This window comes from Brachypodium distachyon, chromosome 2, assembly GCF_000005505.3.
Source record: "Brachypodium distachyon strain Bd21 chromosome 2, Brachypodium_distachyon_v3.0, whole genome shotgun sequence".
Taxonomy (NCBI): Eukaryota; Viridiplantae; Streptophyta; class Magnoliopsida; order Poales; family Poaceae; genus Brachypodium; species Brachypodium distachyon.
In genome coordinates this window covers 9719948-9739584 of record NC_016132.3, presented here as the reverse complement: position 1 = coordinate 9739584, position 19637 = coordinate 9719948, and the positions used below count along the sequence as shown (strand labels likewise).

Sequence of the window (19637 nt, the reverse complement as noted above, 5' to 3'; positions counted from 1 at the left end):
TAGGAAACGGTCTACTAGATACTTTTGATATGTATAGAATCACCAATCACGTATATATGTTTCCTAGTGATTGGACGTAATATGTTGTTTTCTAATTCTGTACCTACCGTGATATATAATAGAAGGTAAGAGCTCAAGGGCTGATTACGGCAAATTATTGTTTCTAACTTGTATCATCGTATCAGAACCAAGAGGTCTCGAGTTCGAGATCCGGTTGCCGCAATTAAATTGCAGCGCACTTTCGATCCACGTTTAGGCCTGCAAGAGCCACACGTGAGGGGAGTGTTGAAGTATAAGTGGATTACCTAGTTCCTTTCATCAGATCGGTCTTTTGGTTGCGTTGGCTAGCGCATGAAGCTCTTCATGGTATCGGAGCGAGAGCCATCCTGGATCTGCTCCGATGACCATTGGCACCACCGGCGCAACCATCACCAGCTCCTCTGGCACGCTTGCCGCCGGCTCCTCAACCTCCACCATGCTTCCCGTCATCCCCATTCCCACCACACGCCTCGACCGCACCAACTTTCTGCTGTGCAAGACGCTGCTCCTTCCTGGTATCTCGGGCGCTAACCTCCATGGCTACCTCACCGGCACCACCGAGGCGCCGCCTAAGAAGATCACCCAAGGCACTGGCGAGGACGCCGTGAAGGTGGATAACCCGGCCTACCTGACTTGGTGGCTGCAGGACGAGCGCGTGCTCAACGCTCTTCTCTCCTCGATGATCGAGGACATCGCGGCGCAGATGATCGGCCGCGAAACCGCCGCCGACGTCTAGGCGGCTGTGCATGCCATGTTTTCCGCGCAGAATCGCGCGAGTGTCTGGCATCTTCGTCACCAGCTCCAGACGTTGAAGAAAGGCGACATGCCTGTGGCAGAATATTTCGCCAAGATGAAGGGGCTCGCCGACACCATGGCCACTGTCGGCCATCCCTGGATGACGACGAGATCGTTGACTACATACTCGGTGGGCTCGGACCGCAGTACATCCCCCTCGCCGCGTCGCTCACCGTCAACAACACATCGGTGTCTCTTGCTGACTTCTATGCCTTCGTCTGTTCCTTCGAGTCGTCGTTGCAGGCACAAAACGAATAAGCCGGCGAGTTCTCTTCATCGGCTAACTCTGCTACTCGCCCCAACGACACCACCTGCAAGCCTCGTCATCATGATGGCAATGGCCGAGGAGACGGTCGTCATGGAGGAGACCGACGCCGCGACGGTGGTGGCGGCCGCACCAACACCCGCAACCGGAACCGCAACAGCGGTGGCGGCGGTCGCAATAATGGAGGTGGTGGCGGCCGCTATCGACCCCAGTGCCAAATTTGCAAGGTTTGGGGGCATGAGGCGCTCACCTGCCGCAATCGCTTCAACCAGGTGTACCAGCCGGAGGACTATCGCTTTGGCTACTCCGCCTCCACTGGACATGGTGACAACCAATGGTACATGGACTCAGGGGCCACCGATCATCTGACGAGCGATCTTGAGTGCCTCTCGTTCCACAAACGCTATGGCGGCAAGGATCAAGTTCAGGTTGCAAATGGAACAGGTTTGACTATTTCGCATATTGGTCATTCTAAATTAGCCGGCTCTAATTCCTTGCTCCTGAAAAATATTCTTCATGTCCCACAGATTAGCAAACATCTCCTTTCAGTGCATAAGTTAGTTTCTGATAATCCTGTTTTTGTCGAACTTCACCCTGATGCTTTCTTTGTTAAGGACAAGGTCACGAAGAAAATCATTCTTCACGGTAGGAGTCGCAATGGTCTCTACCCCATACCCTTCGGTCGAGCTGCTTCATATCGGCGTGCTTACAGCATCACCAAGATTTCTCCCCACCAGTGGCACCAACGTTTAGGTCATCCGTCAAATAATATTGTTCGTTCGATTGTCAAACAGAATAATCTTTTGTGTTCCTCCAATTTTGATTCTTTTGTGTGTGATGCATGTCGACGTGCAAAAAGTCATCAATTACCTTATAATCAATCTCAGCGTGTTTCTTCTATGCCTCTTGAGTTGGTGCACACTGATGTTTGGGGTCCCGCTCTTCCTTCGTCGGGGTTTTTTAAGTATTATGTGAGTTTTATCGATGACTATAGTAGATTTTGTTGGATCTATCTCATAAAGCATAAATCTGATGTTGAGGCCATTTTTTATACTTTCCAGACTCATGTAGAGCGTCTCCTTAACACTAAAATTCGGGGTGTTCAATCTAATTGGGGCGGCGAGTACCATCGTCTTCACAACTATTTTCAGCGTGTAGGTATCTCCCACTGTGTTTCTTGTCCACACACCTCCCAGCAAAACGGGATAGCTGAGCGCAAGCATCGCCATCTTGTTGAGACGGGACTCGCACTTCTCGCGCAAGCTTCCCTTCCTCTCCGTTTTTGGGACGAAGCTTTTCTCACAGCGTGTTGTCTTATCAATCGCATGCCGAGTCCGGTCATCCAGAACACCACACCCATCACACGTCTTCTTCGCGTCCAGCCCGATTACTCGTTTCTTCGCACCTTTGGTTGCGCATGCTGGCCTAGTCTGAGGAAGTACAACTGGCACAAGTTGGATTTCCATTCTAAGATGTGTGTGTTTCTTGGTTATAGTCCCATGCATAAAGGGTATAAGTGTCTTGATCGTACCACCGGGCGCATATATATTTCTCGTGATGTTGCGTTTGCTGAACAAGTTTTTCCCTTTTCTACACCCGGCGTCACTGTGGACCTCTCGCCACTTGCATCACACACAACCTTTCCTGTAGATGAGCCGGCTACGCAGAATGCTCAGTTGTGAAATTATGACCTAACCATGCTACCTAACTCTTCTGCTGTTTCTGATTCAGCAGTGCAGGTTCCGATCGGTGCTTCTAGGATTCCAGCCCCGACCGACGTGCTTGAGCATGTTCCGATCGACGAGGTGCATGCGCACGTCCCATCTGGCGCAGCCCAAGATGGGCCTCATGTTGGGCCTTCCACCGCCCAGCCCCCGACGTCGCAAGGCCCATCATCGGGGTACCCCTCCCTGACTCGTGCAGATGCCTCGGCCTCTCCTTCGCCATCGCCCTCGGCTCGGGCGGCCGACACCCCATCACTGGCTCCTGCAGCGCCGCCTCGCCATCCCATGGTGACTCGTCTCTGAAAAAACGTGCGCCAGCCCAAGCAACGTCACGACGGCACGATCCTCTACGACTCCAACCGCCGTGCTTTCCTTGCTGCGCCTACGTCCCATCGTGCGGCTCTCTCGGAGCCGGCCTGGCGCAAGGCTATGGAGGCCGATCGAGTTCTCAGCGCTGCAGCACAACCAGACATGGGTTCTCGTGCCCCGTCCCCTGGGCATCAACATTGTCGGCAGCAAATGGGTGTTCAAGACCAAACATCGCCTTGATGGCTCCGTGGATAAACACAAGGCGTGTCTTGTCGCTCGTGGCTTTACTCAGCAGTATGTCATCGATTATGTCGACATGTTCAGTCCAGTGGTGAAGCCTGCCACGGTTCGGCTTGTTTTGTCCCTGGCTGTCTCGCGGCAATGGTGTCTTCGGCAGATCGACATGAGCAATGCCTTTCTCCATGGCTATCTCCAAGAGGATGTGTACATGCAGCAGCCTCCAGGTTTTGAGGATCCTCACCAACCTACTCATGTTTGCAAGCTTCAGCGTGCCCTGTACGGTCTCAAGCAGTCGCCTCATGCCCGGCATGCTCGCCTTAGTGAGAAGCTCCATCAGCTTGGATTTTCTTCCTCCAAGGCAGATACATCACTCTTTATTTTTGATCATGGAGGAGTCACCATTTTCATGCTTGTCTACCAGGCGGTTGATCGTCTGGTTCACTCCTTGGGTGCGTCGTTTCCTATTAAGGATCTTGGGCGTCTTGATTATTTTCTTGGTCTTGAAGCAGCCTACAATTCTGGAGGCATGTCACTCACTCAGCGCAAGTATGCACTTGATCTCTTGCATCGAGCGAGTATGGAAAATTGCAAGGCTACTTCGACACCCATGTCAGCCACTGACAAGCTCGCCCGCGACACCGGTCGACCATTGAGTTTAGAGGATGCTTTCAAGTATCGCAGTATGGTGGGCGGTCTTCAGTATCTCACGCTCACTCGTCCAGATATCTCATTTGCTGTCAACAAAGTGTGCCAGTACCTGTCCCAGCCGACTGATGTTCATTGGGAAGATGTAAAACGCATTTTGCGGTATGTGAAAGGCACTCTCGATACTGGACTTCAATTTCGCAGATCCTCTTCGACTCTTCTTAGCATTTTCACAGATGCTGATTGGGCTGGCTGTGTTGATGATCGTCGATCGACCGGTGGATTTGCTATTTTCCTTGGACCCAACCTAATTTCATGGAGTTCCAAGAAGCAGCCAACCGTTTCAAGGTCTAGCACCGAGGCGGAATATAAAGCACTGGCGAACGGTACTGCTGAAGACGTGTGGATACAGTCGGTTCTAAAGGAACTTGGTATTATTCAGAATCAGCCGCCAGTGCTTTGGTGCGATAATCTAGGTGCAACATACTTAACTGCTAACCCAGTTTTTCATGCCCGTACGAAGCATATAGAGATTGATTTTCACTTCGTACGAGAGAAGGTGGCCCTCGGTGCACTTGATGTTCGCTTCATCTTGTCACAGGACCAGCTTGCCGACGCCTTCACGAAGCCTGTCACTAGACAGATGTTAAACCGATTTCGCAGCAATCTGAACCTTGTATGTACCGGTCCAGATTGAGGGGGTGTATTAGGAAACGGTCTACGGATACTTTTGGTAGGTATAGAATCACCAATCATGTATATATGTTTCCTAGTGATTGGGATGTAATATGTTGTTTCCTAATTCTGTACCTACCGATATATAATAGAAGGCAAGAGCCCAACTCCGGCGTCCGTGGCGGCGTCCGGGTGCCGCGTCCTGTACATGTGCCGGGAACCCAAGGACGCGCTCGTCTCCTTCTGGCACTACCTCCACAAAGCCAACCCTCCACGGGCAGCTCCAGCTCCAGCGCCCTGCCGACAACGCCATTCGCCGAGCTATTCACATGGCCGAGTACTGGAAGGAGAGCGTGGCGCTGATGTTCCTGCGGTACGAGCGCCTCAACGAGGACACCCTGGGGACCGTGAAGCGGCTGGCGGAGTTCCTCGGCCGCCCGTTCACCGACTAGGAGGTTGCCGGAGGCGTCCCCGAGGCCGTGGTGGCCCTCTGCGGCATCGAGCGGATGAGGAGCGTGGGAGCGAACCGCGACGGCGTGTACGGGGTTGGCTGGAAGTTCAACAACTCGGCCTTCTTCAGGAAAGGGGAGGTTGGGGACTGGCAGGATCACATGACGGCTGAGATGGCGCGGAGGCTCGACCACATCGTGGAAGAGAACCTGCGGTGCTCCGGTCTCTCGCTTACCGGCGGCTGATCATTTCATTTCCTAACGCTCGTATCGGTTCATTCTCAACGATGTAATTTTAGTATTTTACCGACGCTCGTACGGAGTACCTATGTGTGTGAATAACTTTGGTAACGAACTGATCAGCCGCGGCCTGCGGATGACTTTGGTACCGAAAAGCTGAATGTCCACAAACCACAAAAGTTGTAATTTGGTACCAACGTGGGAATCCGAATAGAAGATAAGTGCGGATACTCCTCGCTCTGATCCATAATATGTGTATGATATATAGAACAAATCTACTATCCCCTCCGTCCAACAAAACATGTCTCAAGTTTGTCAAAATTTGGATGTATCTAAACATAACTTAGTGTATAAATACATTCAAATTTAGTCAAAGTTGAGACATCCTTGTTGAACGAAGGAAGTACGAAGTTGTACCAAATCTGATACACTTACTCCCTCAAATGCATGACAAGTGTCGGCGATTTAGTACTCCCTCCGTCACCTAAATAAGCAACGTGAATTTATATACACATCATTTATTTTGGGATGGAGAAAGTACTGTTACTAATTTTATACTAAATCTCACACATCTTACTTCACGCTCAGTCACTATGCTACGGTATGCAAGTGCTTTTGGCTGTACATTAAGCAGGAAGCAGCCTTCGCGAGGAGAAATGCTTAGTGGCTGCTGCATAAACCGGCTTAGCTTTGCCGCAACTTGTCCCACTTAAACCCTTTACTAAGCTAAACTGCCATGTCCACTGTAACATTTTTATAATCAACTACTTCCAACGTGCCGAAATAAGTAAGTAACGTGAATTTGTATAAATTCTTATGCAATCCACGACGGAGGGGTACTTGTTCTAAACTCTCACTCTCCTAAGTCTGACAAAACGCTGTTAATTAAGTAACTAAAATCATGGGCAAATCAACATTTTTATAACATTGACAGGAGATACATCTATCATTGCCAACATACATACACCATAGGCTAACCCGTTCAAAGATGCGAAATAGAGATGGATTGCTCGTACACGCAACAAACGATTGAGAAAATAGTTGAAAAGCGAAGCATGTAAACCGAATGATTTTAGAACGATTAAGTGATAATACTTTCTCTAACAAGGCAACCTTCTAGACAATTTCGGAGATAAATTTGCCATCAAAAGGGCCCGTTATTGGTTGGATTTGTAGTATACATGAGACGAAAAGGCTAATATCGTGCAATTGACGGGTTGCAAACAGCATGGTCAGATAACATTCAGATTGTGGCATTTGGAATTGCATCACCACTATTAATGCCTCACATGTTCAAAGTGGGCACTTGATAAACAAACATACTTCATTGCACTTTTGCTGGGGGCTTCCAAAGACCAAGGCGGTACTTGTGAGCAAAACTCAAAATCAACTTCCTCTGCACCACAGAGCAAGAAACCAAAATAAGTAAGATAAATGATTTATCTCAAACATAATAGTACGATATCTTAACCACATGAAAATACACCATGGGGCTTCCAAAGACCAAGACTCCCCCAGCTCAAGTCGTGGCATGTTACTGATAGCGATTAACAGTTGGTAAGCAGTCAAATATCTTTAAGAATTTATCTGGATTAACGAACTTGATATGTGGACCACCTTAAATGCTTTTAGTGAGCACATATGCACTTTCAAGCTGCTGTTATTTAGAACGCCACTAACAATATTACTGCAGAATCCATATATCTAACAGATCTTTGTGACATAAGAAGTTGCTAAATGCTATCGATAACGTAAAAGGCTACCTACTTCCCAAGAAACATAACAGTCGACTAAATGGCACCCCAAGCATCACAGTATGCTACCAGTGAATTTCACAAGGGATTACCCTGAAGGCACTCAGAAGTCAGAAGTTCCATGAACTGTACTTCTAGGCAATAAAAATGGCTTCATCTGGTTCATAATACATGTTTGCAACCCCAATGGTGTTATTTAAATGCATAAGCATTCCCTTCAAAAAATTCTGTAAGCCCAATAGGACTGCTTATGCCAAAGCTTCGCCTCTATAAAATGCAATACAAAAACACATTCTTGACTTCCACATAGAAAATTTGGACTACACTAGTACAATACCCATGTGTTGCTACGGACCAAAAAACACCGCATATTTAAAGAAAATGTATTCAATATTTATTCTCATCTCACTGATTTGTGCCAAATCAACAAGTTATACAGTCTGAAGGTGTGACGGAGTTTTTATACGATTAAAGTGGAAAAGGTAAGATTTTAGTCTATTTGCACTTGAAACGTCTCAAGATGTTAAACTTAGTATTGCTGAGTTTACTTCAGCTAATTCAGTGCACCAGAAATCGTAAAATATCTAACTGTATTGCTGAATTAGCCAAAGGTCTCTGATCTGAAGAAGCGAGCTACAGCTAAAAAGAAATTCTCCATGGAATAATTCACAACAGGTTCTCTGACACTGACCCACGCAACTATAATTCCACAGAAAGCATAACAAAATTCCCTGGTTTATGTACAAATATAACCCAAAAATTAGAGATTAACTAACCCATGTCCAAATGATCTAAATATCTAATACAGAGTACTAAATTAAGCTAACACGCAGACTCTTATCCAAGCATCAAATCTTTTTTTTTCTCTGAAGAACAATCCAAATCAGTGTCATATTTGACCTAGATGAACCTTGAACAAGACACAAAAAATAGACAAACCACCAACAGTGGCAACGACCGAAAACAAAACAATCAGAACACAAAAAAGAAAGAAAAAAACTAAGATAAGAACAAAGCTGAATTAGTACACTCTGAGGCTCTGAGCATCGGGTTTGGGAATGAAATCGCAGATTCATGAGTACTTTGGTTCCCGCCAATCTCCAGAGAGCTGCCTCGTCAAGAATCAATTCAACCAGGCCCTGGCAGTTGGGCAAATCACCATTGAAGATACATGAATTTCGAAGTTGCCAAATCCTTCACATAGTTAAGACTTACGATGATCAAGGAGCACACACCCTGAGAATCAAGCTTGGGTTGGGTGGTTAGTGAGGTGGTTGTACAGGGATCAAACCCCAGGTTCGTCACGTTGTGCGTATCATCAAGGTGGATTATTCTTTCAGCGCTAAGCGACATACCATCAATAGTTAGGCAGCAGTGCTGTCTACTTGACTTTGTTAATCTTGAGGCTACACCAATCTTGACTTTGTTAGGCGCTGAGTGAGTGTGTGTGTGTGTTATACTCAGTGTTTCTAAAAAAATGGGAGTGCATTATGTAACATCCTTAGCATGGAGACCAGTTCGCTCCGAGGCTTGGATCCCAAACTCCTTGAGCAGCCGGTACCAGAGATCCTGGGAGAACACGCAGTCTATCAGCAGGTGAGACATCGTCTCCTCAGTTTGATTGCACAGCAGTCATGTGGCAGGCTGTGGCGGACAACGACACACAAGAAGTGATTAGCAACAGCTAACTACAGGAAAATATTGCCTTTCGGAGGTGCCCAACATTCCTAATTCTGCTACCTCAGGGGAAAAGTGACCTGCCCAGCAAAGAGTGGCTTGTAGTCTACTTGGCCAGGTAGGCGTCAGATTCAGACCATCGCCAGGAAAGACCATCTTCTCGGCCAGGTTCAGTATCACAAGTCCCAAAATTTGATATATGAACCTAATCAAACCAAATACCCGAAGACGTGGAAACTAGCATTGCCAACAATCACACCAAGCCCGCTCTTAGACTACAAATGACACATGAACAAAATCAAAGGGATGCCTGGGGCAGGGAGAATACGCACATGCTTGCAGGGGACGCCGAGCTTCTTGAGCCGTAGCGTGCGGGTCTCGAGAAGCCTCTGGAGATCGCCGCCTACGGCCTCCTCCAGCTTCGCGGCGTGCGTCTCCACCCCCTTGCCAACCCCGCTCAAGAACTCCACTACGCCGACCTTGGCTGCGCGCATGAATTCAATTCCATTCACCAAAACAGAAACACCGAGTTCACGGATCAGGAGGAATATAAGTCTACCTTGGTAGGGTTGAGAGTAGAAGGATCTCGCCGGAGCTCCGGCGCCGGATTGGAGGAGGAGGCGGCGCACATGCGATGCACACGCGAGGGCCATGGGGAGAGGAAATGTGGGGAAGGCGGAGGCGAGGGCTTAAGGGGTTATACGGGCTTATGACCTTGATGCTTCATTTGGGCCGATGCAAGAAGCCCAATTTAGCGCAGTTGCGACTGTTTTATGCCGCTGAGTCACGCGACTTCCTTTTCTCAAAAAAAAAAAAACCTTTCAAGTCTTCTTTTTCCTTCTGAAAGAAACCTTGCTTTTTAATAACAATATATTTTTATTTTATATATAGCAGCTATTTTCACCATTTGTAGCACGCACCACGAAGAGGAAGAAAAAATGTTCTGAAAGTCACTAGACCTGTCTCGACTCAGCGATTACACATTTCAGCTTGTCAATGGCATATTCATAATTTCATAAAAGCAATTCAGTTCTACGGAGATAAGAAAATAGTTCCGCAAATCAAAATGACCTTAAGCTATCTTTTTTTCAAAGACATCAAATGGGGACAGAAAGTTCATGCATTTCATTATAAAAGAAATAGAATTGTACAGTTAATTAGAAAAAACCGAACAAAGCCCCCAAAGGTTGACATAAGAATCGAAACGATGAGACAAATGCACCACCTACACGCCGATGCAGCTGAAAACGACCCTAGCCACATCGAAAATCACATCACACCCTCCACTAAGCAAAGCCAGACCCGGCGTGATCGTGACCCACTAGAGAGGGTTTGAAAGACCTCGCCAGGATCCGAAGGAGCACGGATGAAATTTCGCCAAAGCATGCACCACCACCCTCTGAAGGGGAGAGAAGCCAAAACCGCTATAAGACGAGTAGGTTTGAGTCGCCCGACACATGTGGAAGTGTGACGTGGCTCAAGAACCCAACATTTCTGATCACTTCTGACCGTCTGAGGATCAACATTGTCTGCCGCCCCGGCATCCATAACCCAATTACGTCTGGCACAGCAAACGCCTTCACCCATTCCGCGGTGGCCACCTCAACTTCCTTCCTCTGCCACCACTTGCCTGAGCAAAATCTGCATCCTAGACGCCAGATCCACAGCCCTTAATCTATGTTAGGCCAAGGCAGATTTGTGGATACAAATATATTTGTCTTCTAACAAGCTACGGATATGATTAATAGAGCTTAAATTCTGAAACTAGGTTCATGTGCATCCTTCTGCAGTTACTAACTCTTGAGCAACTAAAAGCATTCGTAAAAAAAAGCATCATGCTACAAAATACAAATGTTAATTCAGGTGCATGTACAAAAACAATTGTGTGAAAATATATGATCATCTGTGTATGGTACAAAATAGTATAGAAAAAAAATACAAGAACATCTTCCTGTTTCATAACGACTTACTATCTTTTTCCTTTGTACAGTGCACATATCATTATAATTTTTAATGATTTTTGTATATGTATCTAAAATTCTTTTCTTTTTAGCTAGGGGACATGTATCTAAAATTCTAATTTCACATATTGCAATACCAAGCTGTATTTGAGAATTTTTTTTAAGTTGGCAAGCATACAAACTCACAAAGGAGTGCATATGGATCAACTCTTCTCACAGTTGAAGGTTGATTGTTCTCCACATGACCCAAGGCCATGATTTTACTACTTGATTATCTTGAGCTTTTTTAAGATATATAACAACTTGACAAATTGTATACCGTATCTAATGAGCCAACTCGTGGTGACAGGTGAGGTCTTTCATGAACAGATGCCTCGTTCATAAAAAGGAAAGGAAGAAAAAGAACAAAGGGGCGGATGGCAAACAATAGCAGGACAATAATGTGAGAACGAATCTTCTTCTAGGATTATATGCACCCTATATTCAAATAGTGCACTTGTGCTTTCGAAAGAATTCTAGAAGCATTATAGAGGTAGAACATATTTACTGAAATGCATAGGTATAGAAACTCAAATACGGAAATATGATAACACTGCCGTTTTCATACATGTACTCGACAGCACTCAGCTCCGTTGAATATTTTCACTTACCTTTCTTTACTGGAGTACTAGCATATTTTTCTTCTCTGATTAAAATGACTACACATAGGCACCATTCTCTAATAACAATAATAATGATAGTAACTGGAGTTAATTGTTGTGCTGAATAACAGCAGGCCTGATAGGCGGTCACCCTATAGGAATAACATGTCAACTGCTTCTTACAAAGTCGCCTGAAAATTCCGGTGTTGTCTGATTTGTAGGATCGTTTTTCTTGAGATTTTTCATAGAAAAATTTCCATTAACTCAAACCACTTAGAAACAATCCATTTGTTTCATGTGGGAACAACACTGTTTACAAAATTTCTACACAATTCAGTGAATTCATGATTTTTGAACCATTTGTACTGAAAATGAAGATCCACAAGTATATATATGCTTTCCGCTCCCAACGAAATCATTTAACAGAAACCACCCTTACCTATTCTATTCATCTATGTAGTTATGAACAATGACAAAAAAAACATTACGAGGGTGTTGAAGTGTATTAGTGGCTCGGTTTTTTGAGGTGTTGGCTATTGCATGAAGCTAGACATGGTGTCAGAGCCAAGGTTTTGAGTTCAAGTCCTGGATTTCGCAATTTATCCTAAAATTGTTGTTGTCCCTCCGTCCATGTATTGGCATCTTGAGCCATACTTCTGAGTTTGCATGTGTTGATTTGTCTTCCCCATCACACGTGAAGGGGGTGTTGAAGTGTATAAGTGGTTTGCATAATCTTTTCTATCAGATCGGTCTTTTGGCTGTATTGGCTAGTGCATGAAACTTGACAAAGGGCAATTTTTGAGTGAGGGGCACAAAGCAATGGGAAATTCCGTACTCCATACAACATTGGTAGGGGGGGGGGGGTGTTGGAGGTTGGTTGAAGTGTATCAAATCAATTTTTGTGTTGCATTGGCTAGTGCATGAAGCTCGACAAAGTACAACCTTTAAGAGGAGCCTTTAAGAGGAGCACAAAGCGACGAGAATTCCGCAGTCCATACGCCATTGAGTAACAGATGATCAAGAGCCTGCAGCCAATTAAGATTTTAACTCTATTTTTTAAGTCAGTGAAAGTAGAAGCAAATGGACAGATAAATCCAATCACCAACAACAGGCTGATACGAACCTGTGTATTGCTCTAGCTTTTAGGTGAGAGGTCGTTTTCAGCTAGGTTTCTTCCAGGTTTGAAACAAAGAGATCAAGCCTGCACCAAACATATTACTTTTTCATTTCTGATAATTTCACCTAAAATATCACCAGAATGGAGACATGCATTGACCACTGTTACATCATGTGACTTTTGAGCATGGTAAATTACTCGTTTTGGTTTTCACGGTCTTGCTCCATTTCCACAAATGTTCTCAGACTAGGGATTGAGTTGGCTAGAACATACTATGTGCTCCCTACATTCCTAAATATAATAAGTCACAGCTTTGTCCTAGTCAAACCTCTTAATGTTTGATCAAGTTTATACAAAAACCTACTAAGATCTACAATATCAAACGAGTATATTATGAAAATATAATGACAATTTAATAAACTAATTTGAAGATCTAGATGTTACTAGATTTTTCTGTAAACTTTGTCAAGCAAGTTTGACTTAAGAGAAAGCTAGAACTTCTTATATTTACGAACGGGAGAGTAGATTATGTATGGTCGCGAATAGCAAACACTCATGCATGCTGTACCGAGCGACACAGGCGAAAGAACTGTGCATAATATCGAAAAGAGCTAGTCAAAGTTCAAATTCTCTAGGAACCCAAAAGTAAGAAAATACATCATATCGTACACCAGGAGAGGTGAACAAGTGAAAATTAGGGTCAGCTGCTTGTCATTTTCTCTTATGTACTAGACATTATCTATTTATGTTTACAATCCTTAGCAAATCAATGTCCCTAACTGATGAGTAAGGCTTAAGTAAATCTGGTTCCTTTTTACAGCACAGTCAAGCAACATAATTAAGAGTGTTGAGCCAAGTAAGAAGTCGTGTTGTAATTTGAGATCACAACTGGGTTTTCTTGCAACAATTGTGTATGACCATTTCACCATGTAACTACAGGCCTTATCTGCATATATATGAGGAACTCTTATGGTTGCACCTTACAGCCTGCATCAAATAAACAAGGTTGAACCAACATAGAACACATAACTCTTTGTTATCCAAGCTACAAAAATATGGATTTAAAGCCCTTCTCCAAATCCTTCCTCGCCTTCTACTGCTTTGTTCGACGGAGGTTAGGGAGTCCGCCAGGGCAGTATAATCACTGGCAAAGCTCGTACAACATATCTACCACTGCTAAGATCATCGAAAGAGCACCACAAGACGATGAGCACCTCCGGAACAAAACTCTAATCCTAGATGTTGAAGGAGGGCTTCTGAGGTCTTCATCTACCTTCCCTTATTTCATGCTTGTTGCTATAGAGGCAGGTAGTTTCCTAAGAGGCCTCATCCTACTATGCCTCTACCCTTTGCTATGTTGCCTGACACAAGAAGTAGAATCAAAGATCATGGTCATGGTGTGCTTCTTGGGGTTAAGGGAGGAGGACCTGACTAGGGTTGCAAGGGCAACGTTGCCGAAGTATTTCCTAGAGGATGTCGGGAAGGAGGGACTTGAGGTGGTGAGAAGGGGGAAGAGAGTGGCAGGGGTCTGTAGGTTGATCCCTAGGGTTATGGTGGAAGCATTTCTTAAGGAGTATACAGGGTTGGAGGTGGTGGTGGGAAGGGAAGTGAAGATGATGAAAGGGCGTTATGTTGGTTTATTGGAAAAGGAGAGTGAAGGAAAGCATGGGCAGGCAAAGCTTGACGGAGAAGACATGATATGGTTTGGAAGCAGCTCAAGCTATGATCATCATGAGCTTTTCTCTCGGTGCAAGGTTAGATGCGATATGATCTATCTTTGTTTGAAAAATACTGGCTCATGTCTTTTACCCTCTCCTTTTATTTCATTTGATCATAGGTTTTTATTGCAACTTGTGAATTTTTTTATCTATTCAAGTGTTACTTGATTCATTGAACGCTGGCTGATCTTTCAAATGGTCATAAGGTGAATTGATATAACATCTAAGCTGATAGGTTTTCATTGTTGATACTTCACCATGGTTGTGTACATAGGTTTAACATCATGAACAAGATTGTTGATACTTCATCATGCATGCAGACGCATGCCGATCAATTAAATAACCATGAACAAGATATGAATATGTTACTTGGGGTCGCCAAATAAGATACCATTTCACAAAGTTACATAGGTTTAACATCATACTGAACATATGTGTGTTAAACTTACAGTTTTCACATTCCCATGAAATTAGTATAAATACATACTCCCACCATATGTACATATCATCCTAGATTTGCACTGGTTATGGAGCTGAATGTCTGGAACTAGCGAGCATAGCTTACCACATGGGCAATCTATTGCTAGGACTAATACACACGTATCATATATATAAGTAAACATGGATATTTAGAATCTACGAAAAACAAAACTATGTTAGGAAGCACCAAAGCATTCCTTTAATGATTTGTGATAGTTTTAGACAATACTGAAATCTATGGAGACTCAAGTTCGAGCAGTTCAGAGAGTTAATCTAACAATTTACCTTCCTGAGATTGTTGATTGTAGTTTGCTGTACTTTAGTTTGCAAGCTGTTTACAAGCAGATTCAGCACATATAATCTAGTTTTGCTTCTCAAATACAGGAGGTTTACTTGGTGACACCAGAAGAGAAGAGAAAATGGTCACCCTTGCCAAGGGACCAGTACCCAAGGCCCTTGATCTTCCATGATGGCAGGCTGGCGTTTTCTCCTACCCCTCAAGCCACCCTAGCCATGTTCATGTGGCTCCCGCTTTCCCTCCCCCTCACTGTGCTCCGAACACTTATCTTTCTAAACCTACCATATCCTATTTCAGTCGCAATCGGGTCTGTTATCGGAGTCACAACCCGGGTTATCAACTCCCCTCTCACCACTGGTCAAGTGGGCTGTGAACCTCATGACCAGCCAAGCTCACAGGGCCATCTTTATGTGTGCAACCACCGCACGCTCCTCGACCCAATCTATATCTCAGCAATGCTGAATAAGCAGGTATCAGCCGTCACATATAGTGTCAGCCGTGTAAGCGAGCTCCTATCACCAATCAGGACTGTCAAGCTAACCCGAAACCGAGATGAGGACAGGAGGAGGATGGAGCAGGCACTGCAGCAGGGGGACCTGGTCGTCTGCCCTGAGGGGACCACATGCCGGGAGCCATACCTGCTCCGGTTCAGCCCTCTGTTCGTCGAGCTCGTCGATGAGGTCTACCCAGTGGCGCTGGTGAACTGGTCCAGCATGTTCCATGGAACCTCCACCGGCAAGTCTAAGTATCTGGACCATTTTTACTACTTCATGAACCCACGTCCGGCTTATGACGTTCAGTTCATGGACAAGATGCCAACCAGGATGATGATCGAAGGGAAGAGATGTGAGAGCTACGAGGTGGCCAACCTGATGCAGGGTGAGATTGGTAATGTTCTTGGGTTTCAATCAACCAAGCTCACCCGTAGGGACAAGTACTTGACGCTGGCAGGAAATGAAGGGCTTGCTGATGAAAAGCAGTGAAGTTCCTAAATTGTGAACATATCACGTTGCTAGCTTGTGACAGTGAAATCATATGTGTTTGTCATGTATAACATCTGAGAATTTTATAGATTGCTTTTAAGTTTTATACATGTGCACAACTTCAGGAGATCTCATTGTGTGTTCTTAGAGAGATAAGAGTTACATTTTGTTGGATTATTAAGAGAACTTATGAACTTATGTACTGAATAGTTCTTGCACAAGGTTTTAAGATTACAGAACTTTTATAAATGCACAGAATTAAAATATGAAAAAGTGTATTTTAACAACCAAAAAGAGTAGTACCTAACATAGCATCACATATATGCAGAACATAGGACTTCAAATTCAGACCGTAGTTAGAGCAGCCATACTTACTGCATAACTCACTGTGGCAGTTTTCTTTCCATCACTAGCTATTTGATAAGTGCAGCAAAGGAGCTAGTGCCGCTTCCACCCAGATTTCACTGCCCGATTATCAAAACATTTACTGGAAGAACACTGCATCTGTATAAAGAAACACTGTAAACCATAACTAAAAATAGACAAAGAAAGACCCGCCATCTCATAATCACCAGAAGCAGATTGGAAGGCTGGGTGGATTGACATAATCCAACAATAAACCAATACTGAATCAGGCATCTCTGTTAATTTCAATAGCATTTCATGGAAACCCCTGACTAAGTTCAGTACAAAATGTAATCAGTTTTTGCCTTGACTCTTTTGTTCTTATCACTCATATTTATATATGCTGGTACAAGAATTTCATACAGCATTCAAAACTGAATTTAGGTTTTACCTCCTTGTGCATCTTAAAATTCTTTAAAAAAATATTTATATATTTGCATCATGTTATAACATGAGCACATGCAAAGTTCGTTCATGCAAAAAAAAGAAAGATCAAACATGAGGTAAAACTTTTTGAAGTGTGTAATTGCAGCCAGTTGTCTTTTTTGTGCAACACAAATTGTTCATATTTTCCATGATTCTTTTGCAGGAACACATGTATGAATATTTGTTTTTAAGAATTTTACAGGTACAGTTATATTTTTGCAGGTAAAAATGTACAATTACCTAAACTTGTACTCGAGCACCCACTCTTGCATGTACATTTGCTTTTCCCAGAAGATTTTTTTCTGTCCGGTAAATACTTAATGTGTTGTTTTCTCAAAAAAAAAAAGGGTTGCATCTGCTGAAATGTACCTGCGCTGAATTTTCTCTAAATTGAGTTTACAATAATTTGCCTGAACTTCTGATATCTATTTCTGCAAGTGTTTTGTTCCGACTGATAAACCCTCCAAGCACAAATTAATCATGCAACTCTGAAAACTTTGTGAGAAGAATCTGCTAAAGCTTCATGCATGTGTCGAGCCAAGATCTGCAATACCTCATCTGCCAAACTAACTTGAGGGCTGCTACTATCAGCTGTGGTGAAGCTATAGATCTTATCAGTTACATCTATCCAACTTGTTCCAGCCTCCTTCCTGCTCCCTATGCCTCTCAACAGCCTCCTTGTGTCAGCATACTCACCCCATTTGTTACCTGCAGCATATATATTCGCAAGTAGGACGTAAGTCTTCGCCCTATCAGGATTGATCTCGATGATCTTCCTTGCAGCCAATCTCCCGAGCTCCACATTCTTGTGCATCTTGCAGGCACCAAGCAATGCTCCCCAGACAGTTTCATCAGGAGCAAATGGCATTCTATGGATAAGGTCAAATGCTTCTCTCAGCCTCCCTGCACGAGCAAGGAGATTGGTGACACAGCCGTAAATCTCCTTGTTGGGCTGCAAATTATACTCAGAAGTCATTGACCTGAAGAAGTTCCATCCTTCATCTACTAAACCACCATGGTTGCAAGCACATATCAGGCCCAGGAACACAACATGGTCAGGGTGCACTCCAGCATGTATCATGGAAGTGAAAAGTTGTATGGACTCATTTGCGTACCCATTCATTCCATACCCAGTGATCATTGATGTCCATGATAATTTGTCCTTGTAATCCATCATGTTGAACATTTTCTTTGCATTGGCTATGCTCCCACACTTAGAGTACATGTCCACAAGAGCATTGCACATTTGTAGGTCCTTGCCATAGTTTCTCCGTAGCGCAGCCCCGTGGACCTGCTGCCCGAATCTCAGAGATGCAAGACCAGCACAGGCTGATGTAATGCTAGTCAGGGTAAAACAATTTGGCTGAAGGTTCATTTCACGAAGAAGCTGCAAGGCCATTAGATGATTGCATTGGCTATACCAAGCAATCATGGTATTCCAGGTGACCAAATTCCTCTCGGGAATTTCATCAAAAAGCCTCCTTGCATCCAAAAGGTTTGCACAACTGCAGTACATGTCGATCAGAGAATTGGCAACAGTGAGGTTTGCATTGAAAGCTTTCCTTAGGCACAGTACATGAAGTTGCTGTCCGACACATAAGTTGGCTATTGAAGCGCATGCATGGAGTGCAATAGAGCATGTAAACGGGCTCAGTTCAATGCCATCCTGCACTAATAGAAACAGCAGGTAATGAGCCATGAAAATAAATGCTTGATTGGCAGGAAATTCATCACATGAGCTATATCAATAATACCACAACATAAATGGATAAAACTAGTAATATGTCTCGCTACTTGTATTGTCAACTGTTAATCTGTTAGTTACCACTGTACAAGAAGTCAACTTATACTAACGTCCAAACTATCCAAAGTCTAGAACTTTTAGAAGCCTCCGATTTCAAATATAAGTCGCTCTGGGCAAGAGAGCATTCATACAGTTCTCAGGATAACACTTCAAAAGCTACTGTTTTGAAGTTGGAAAACATTAGACATTAAAATAGCATACTACATAATGAATATAGACACCATTTTTATGTGGCCAATCTAGATACCCTCTTTATACGATGACCAAACCTAGTACTGTTTAACTGGTTCCATAGGTATGTATATTTGCTGTCATCACATCACACACGAAAAGCCTCATCAGCAACAAAAGATGTTCACTGTTCGGATTAGAAACACTGATAATTGATACGAATTGGTGCAGAGCAGAGCAGAGCAGCATAGCTAATGGATGGCCGTTATACAGCAGAACAGTCGGATATATCCCCACCTGAATCATCGTTTGGAATAACTGTAGCCCCGTCTGCTCCTGCCCCCACCGGGAGTATCCTGCGACCATCGACGTCCACGACGCGGCCGTGCGTCCGCTCCCCAACGCATCAAACAGCTTCCTCGATTCCTCCACGCCCACGCCCTCCTCGCAGGATGCGTAGGCCTCGATGAGCGCGTTCACTACGTACGGCATGTGATCCACGCCCCGACGCACCGCGACGGCGTGCAACGATGACGGCTCGCAACCGCCGTCCGCCGCGCCGCCACGGCACGCGGTCAGGACGCTGGACAGCGTGAACTCATTGGGACCGACGCCCGCCGCGAGCATGCGCCGAAAGAGGTCCAGCGCGTAGCTGTGGCAGCCGTTGGAGGCGTAACCGGAGAGCATGGCCGTCCACGCCACGACGTCCCGGTCGGGCATTTCGTCGAACACCGCCCGTGCGTGGCGGAGCGCGCCGCCGGCGCACAGTGATTTGATGAGGGTGGTCGCGTGCTTCTGAGCCATTGGATTTTCTTACCGGG

The 19637-nt window shown here is 44.7% G+C and overlaps 3 protein-coding genes across 9 annotated transcripts; 1 reads left to right on the top strand and 2 right to left on the bottom strand.

Moving 5' to 3' along the window:
* Positions 1 to 6422: 6422 nt before the first annotated feature.
* On the bottom strand, positions 6423 to 9533 carry LOC100828888. Its single transcript, XM_003567529.4, has 3 exons — positions 9372 to 9533; positions 9145 to 9296; positions 6423 to 6777 (listed from the first exon to the last, which is right to left on the bottom strand). The coding sequence occupies exons 1-3, from the start codon at positions 9463 to 9465 to the stop codon at positions 6706 to 6708; spliced, it is 318 nt and encodes a 105-aa protein (XP_003567577.1). The 5' UTR covers positions 9466 to 9533; the 3' UTR covers positions 6423 to 6705.
* A 385-nt stretch (positions 9534 to 9918) lies between these two features.
* Positions 9919 to 19637, bottom strand: LOC100825281 (putative pentatricopeptide repeat-containing protein At1g56570). Of its 7 annotated transcripts, none has more exons than XM_024459253.1 (6): positions 19114 to 19637; positions 17211 to 18507; positions 16314 to 16514; positions 12538 to 12615; positions 12357 to 12439; positions 9919 to 10460 (listed from the first exon to the last, which is right to left on the bottom strand). In XM_024459253.1, the coding sequence occupies exons 1-2, from the start codon at positions 19618 to 19620 to the stop codon at positions 17320 to 17322; spliced, it is 1695 nt and encodes a 564-aa protein (XP_024315021.1). In that variant the 5' UTR covers positions 19621 to 19637; the 3' UTR covers positions 9919 to 10460; positions 12357 to 12439; positions 12538 to 12615; positions 16314 to 16514; positions 17211 to 17319. The 7 variants fall into 7 exon arrangements, with proteins under 7 accessions (XP_024315021.1, XP_024315024.1, XP_024315022.1 ...); XM_024459256.1 differs by having other exon boundaries at positions 9919 to 10453; XM_024459254.1 differs by having other exon boundaries at positions 9919 to 12463.
* LOC100828591 (probable glycerol-3-phosphate acyltransferase 3) lies at positions 13224 to 16217 on the top strand. Its single transcript, XM_014899572.2, has 2 exons — positions 13224 to 14285; positions 15114 to 16217. Exons 1-2 carry the CDS (start codon positions 13587 to 13589, stop codon positions 16008 to 16010), a joined length of 1596 nt encoding a protein of 531 aa, XP_014755058.1. The 5' UTR covers positions 13224 to 13586; the 3' UTR covers positions 16011 to 16217.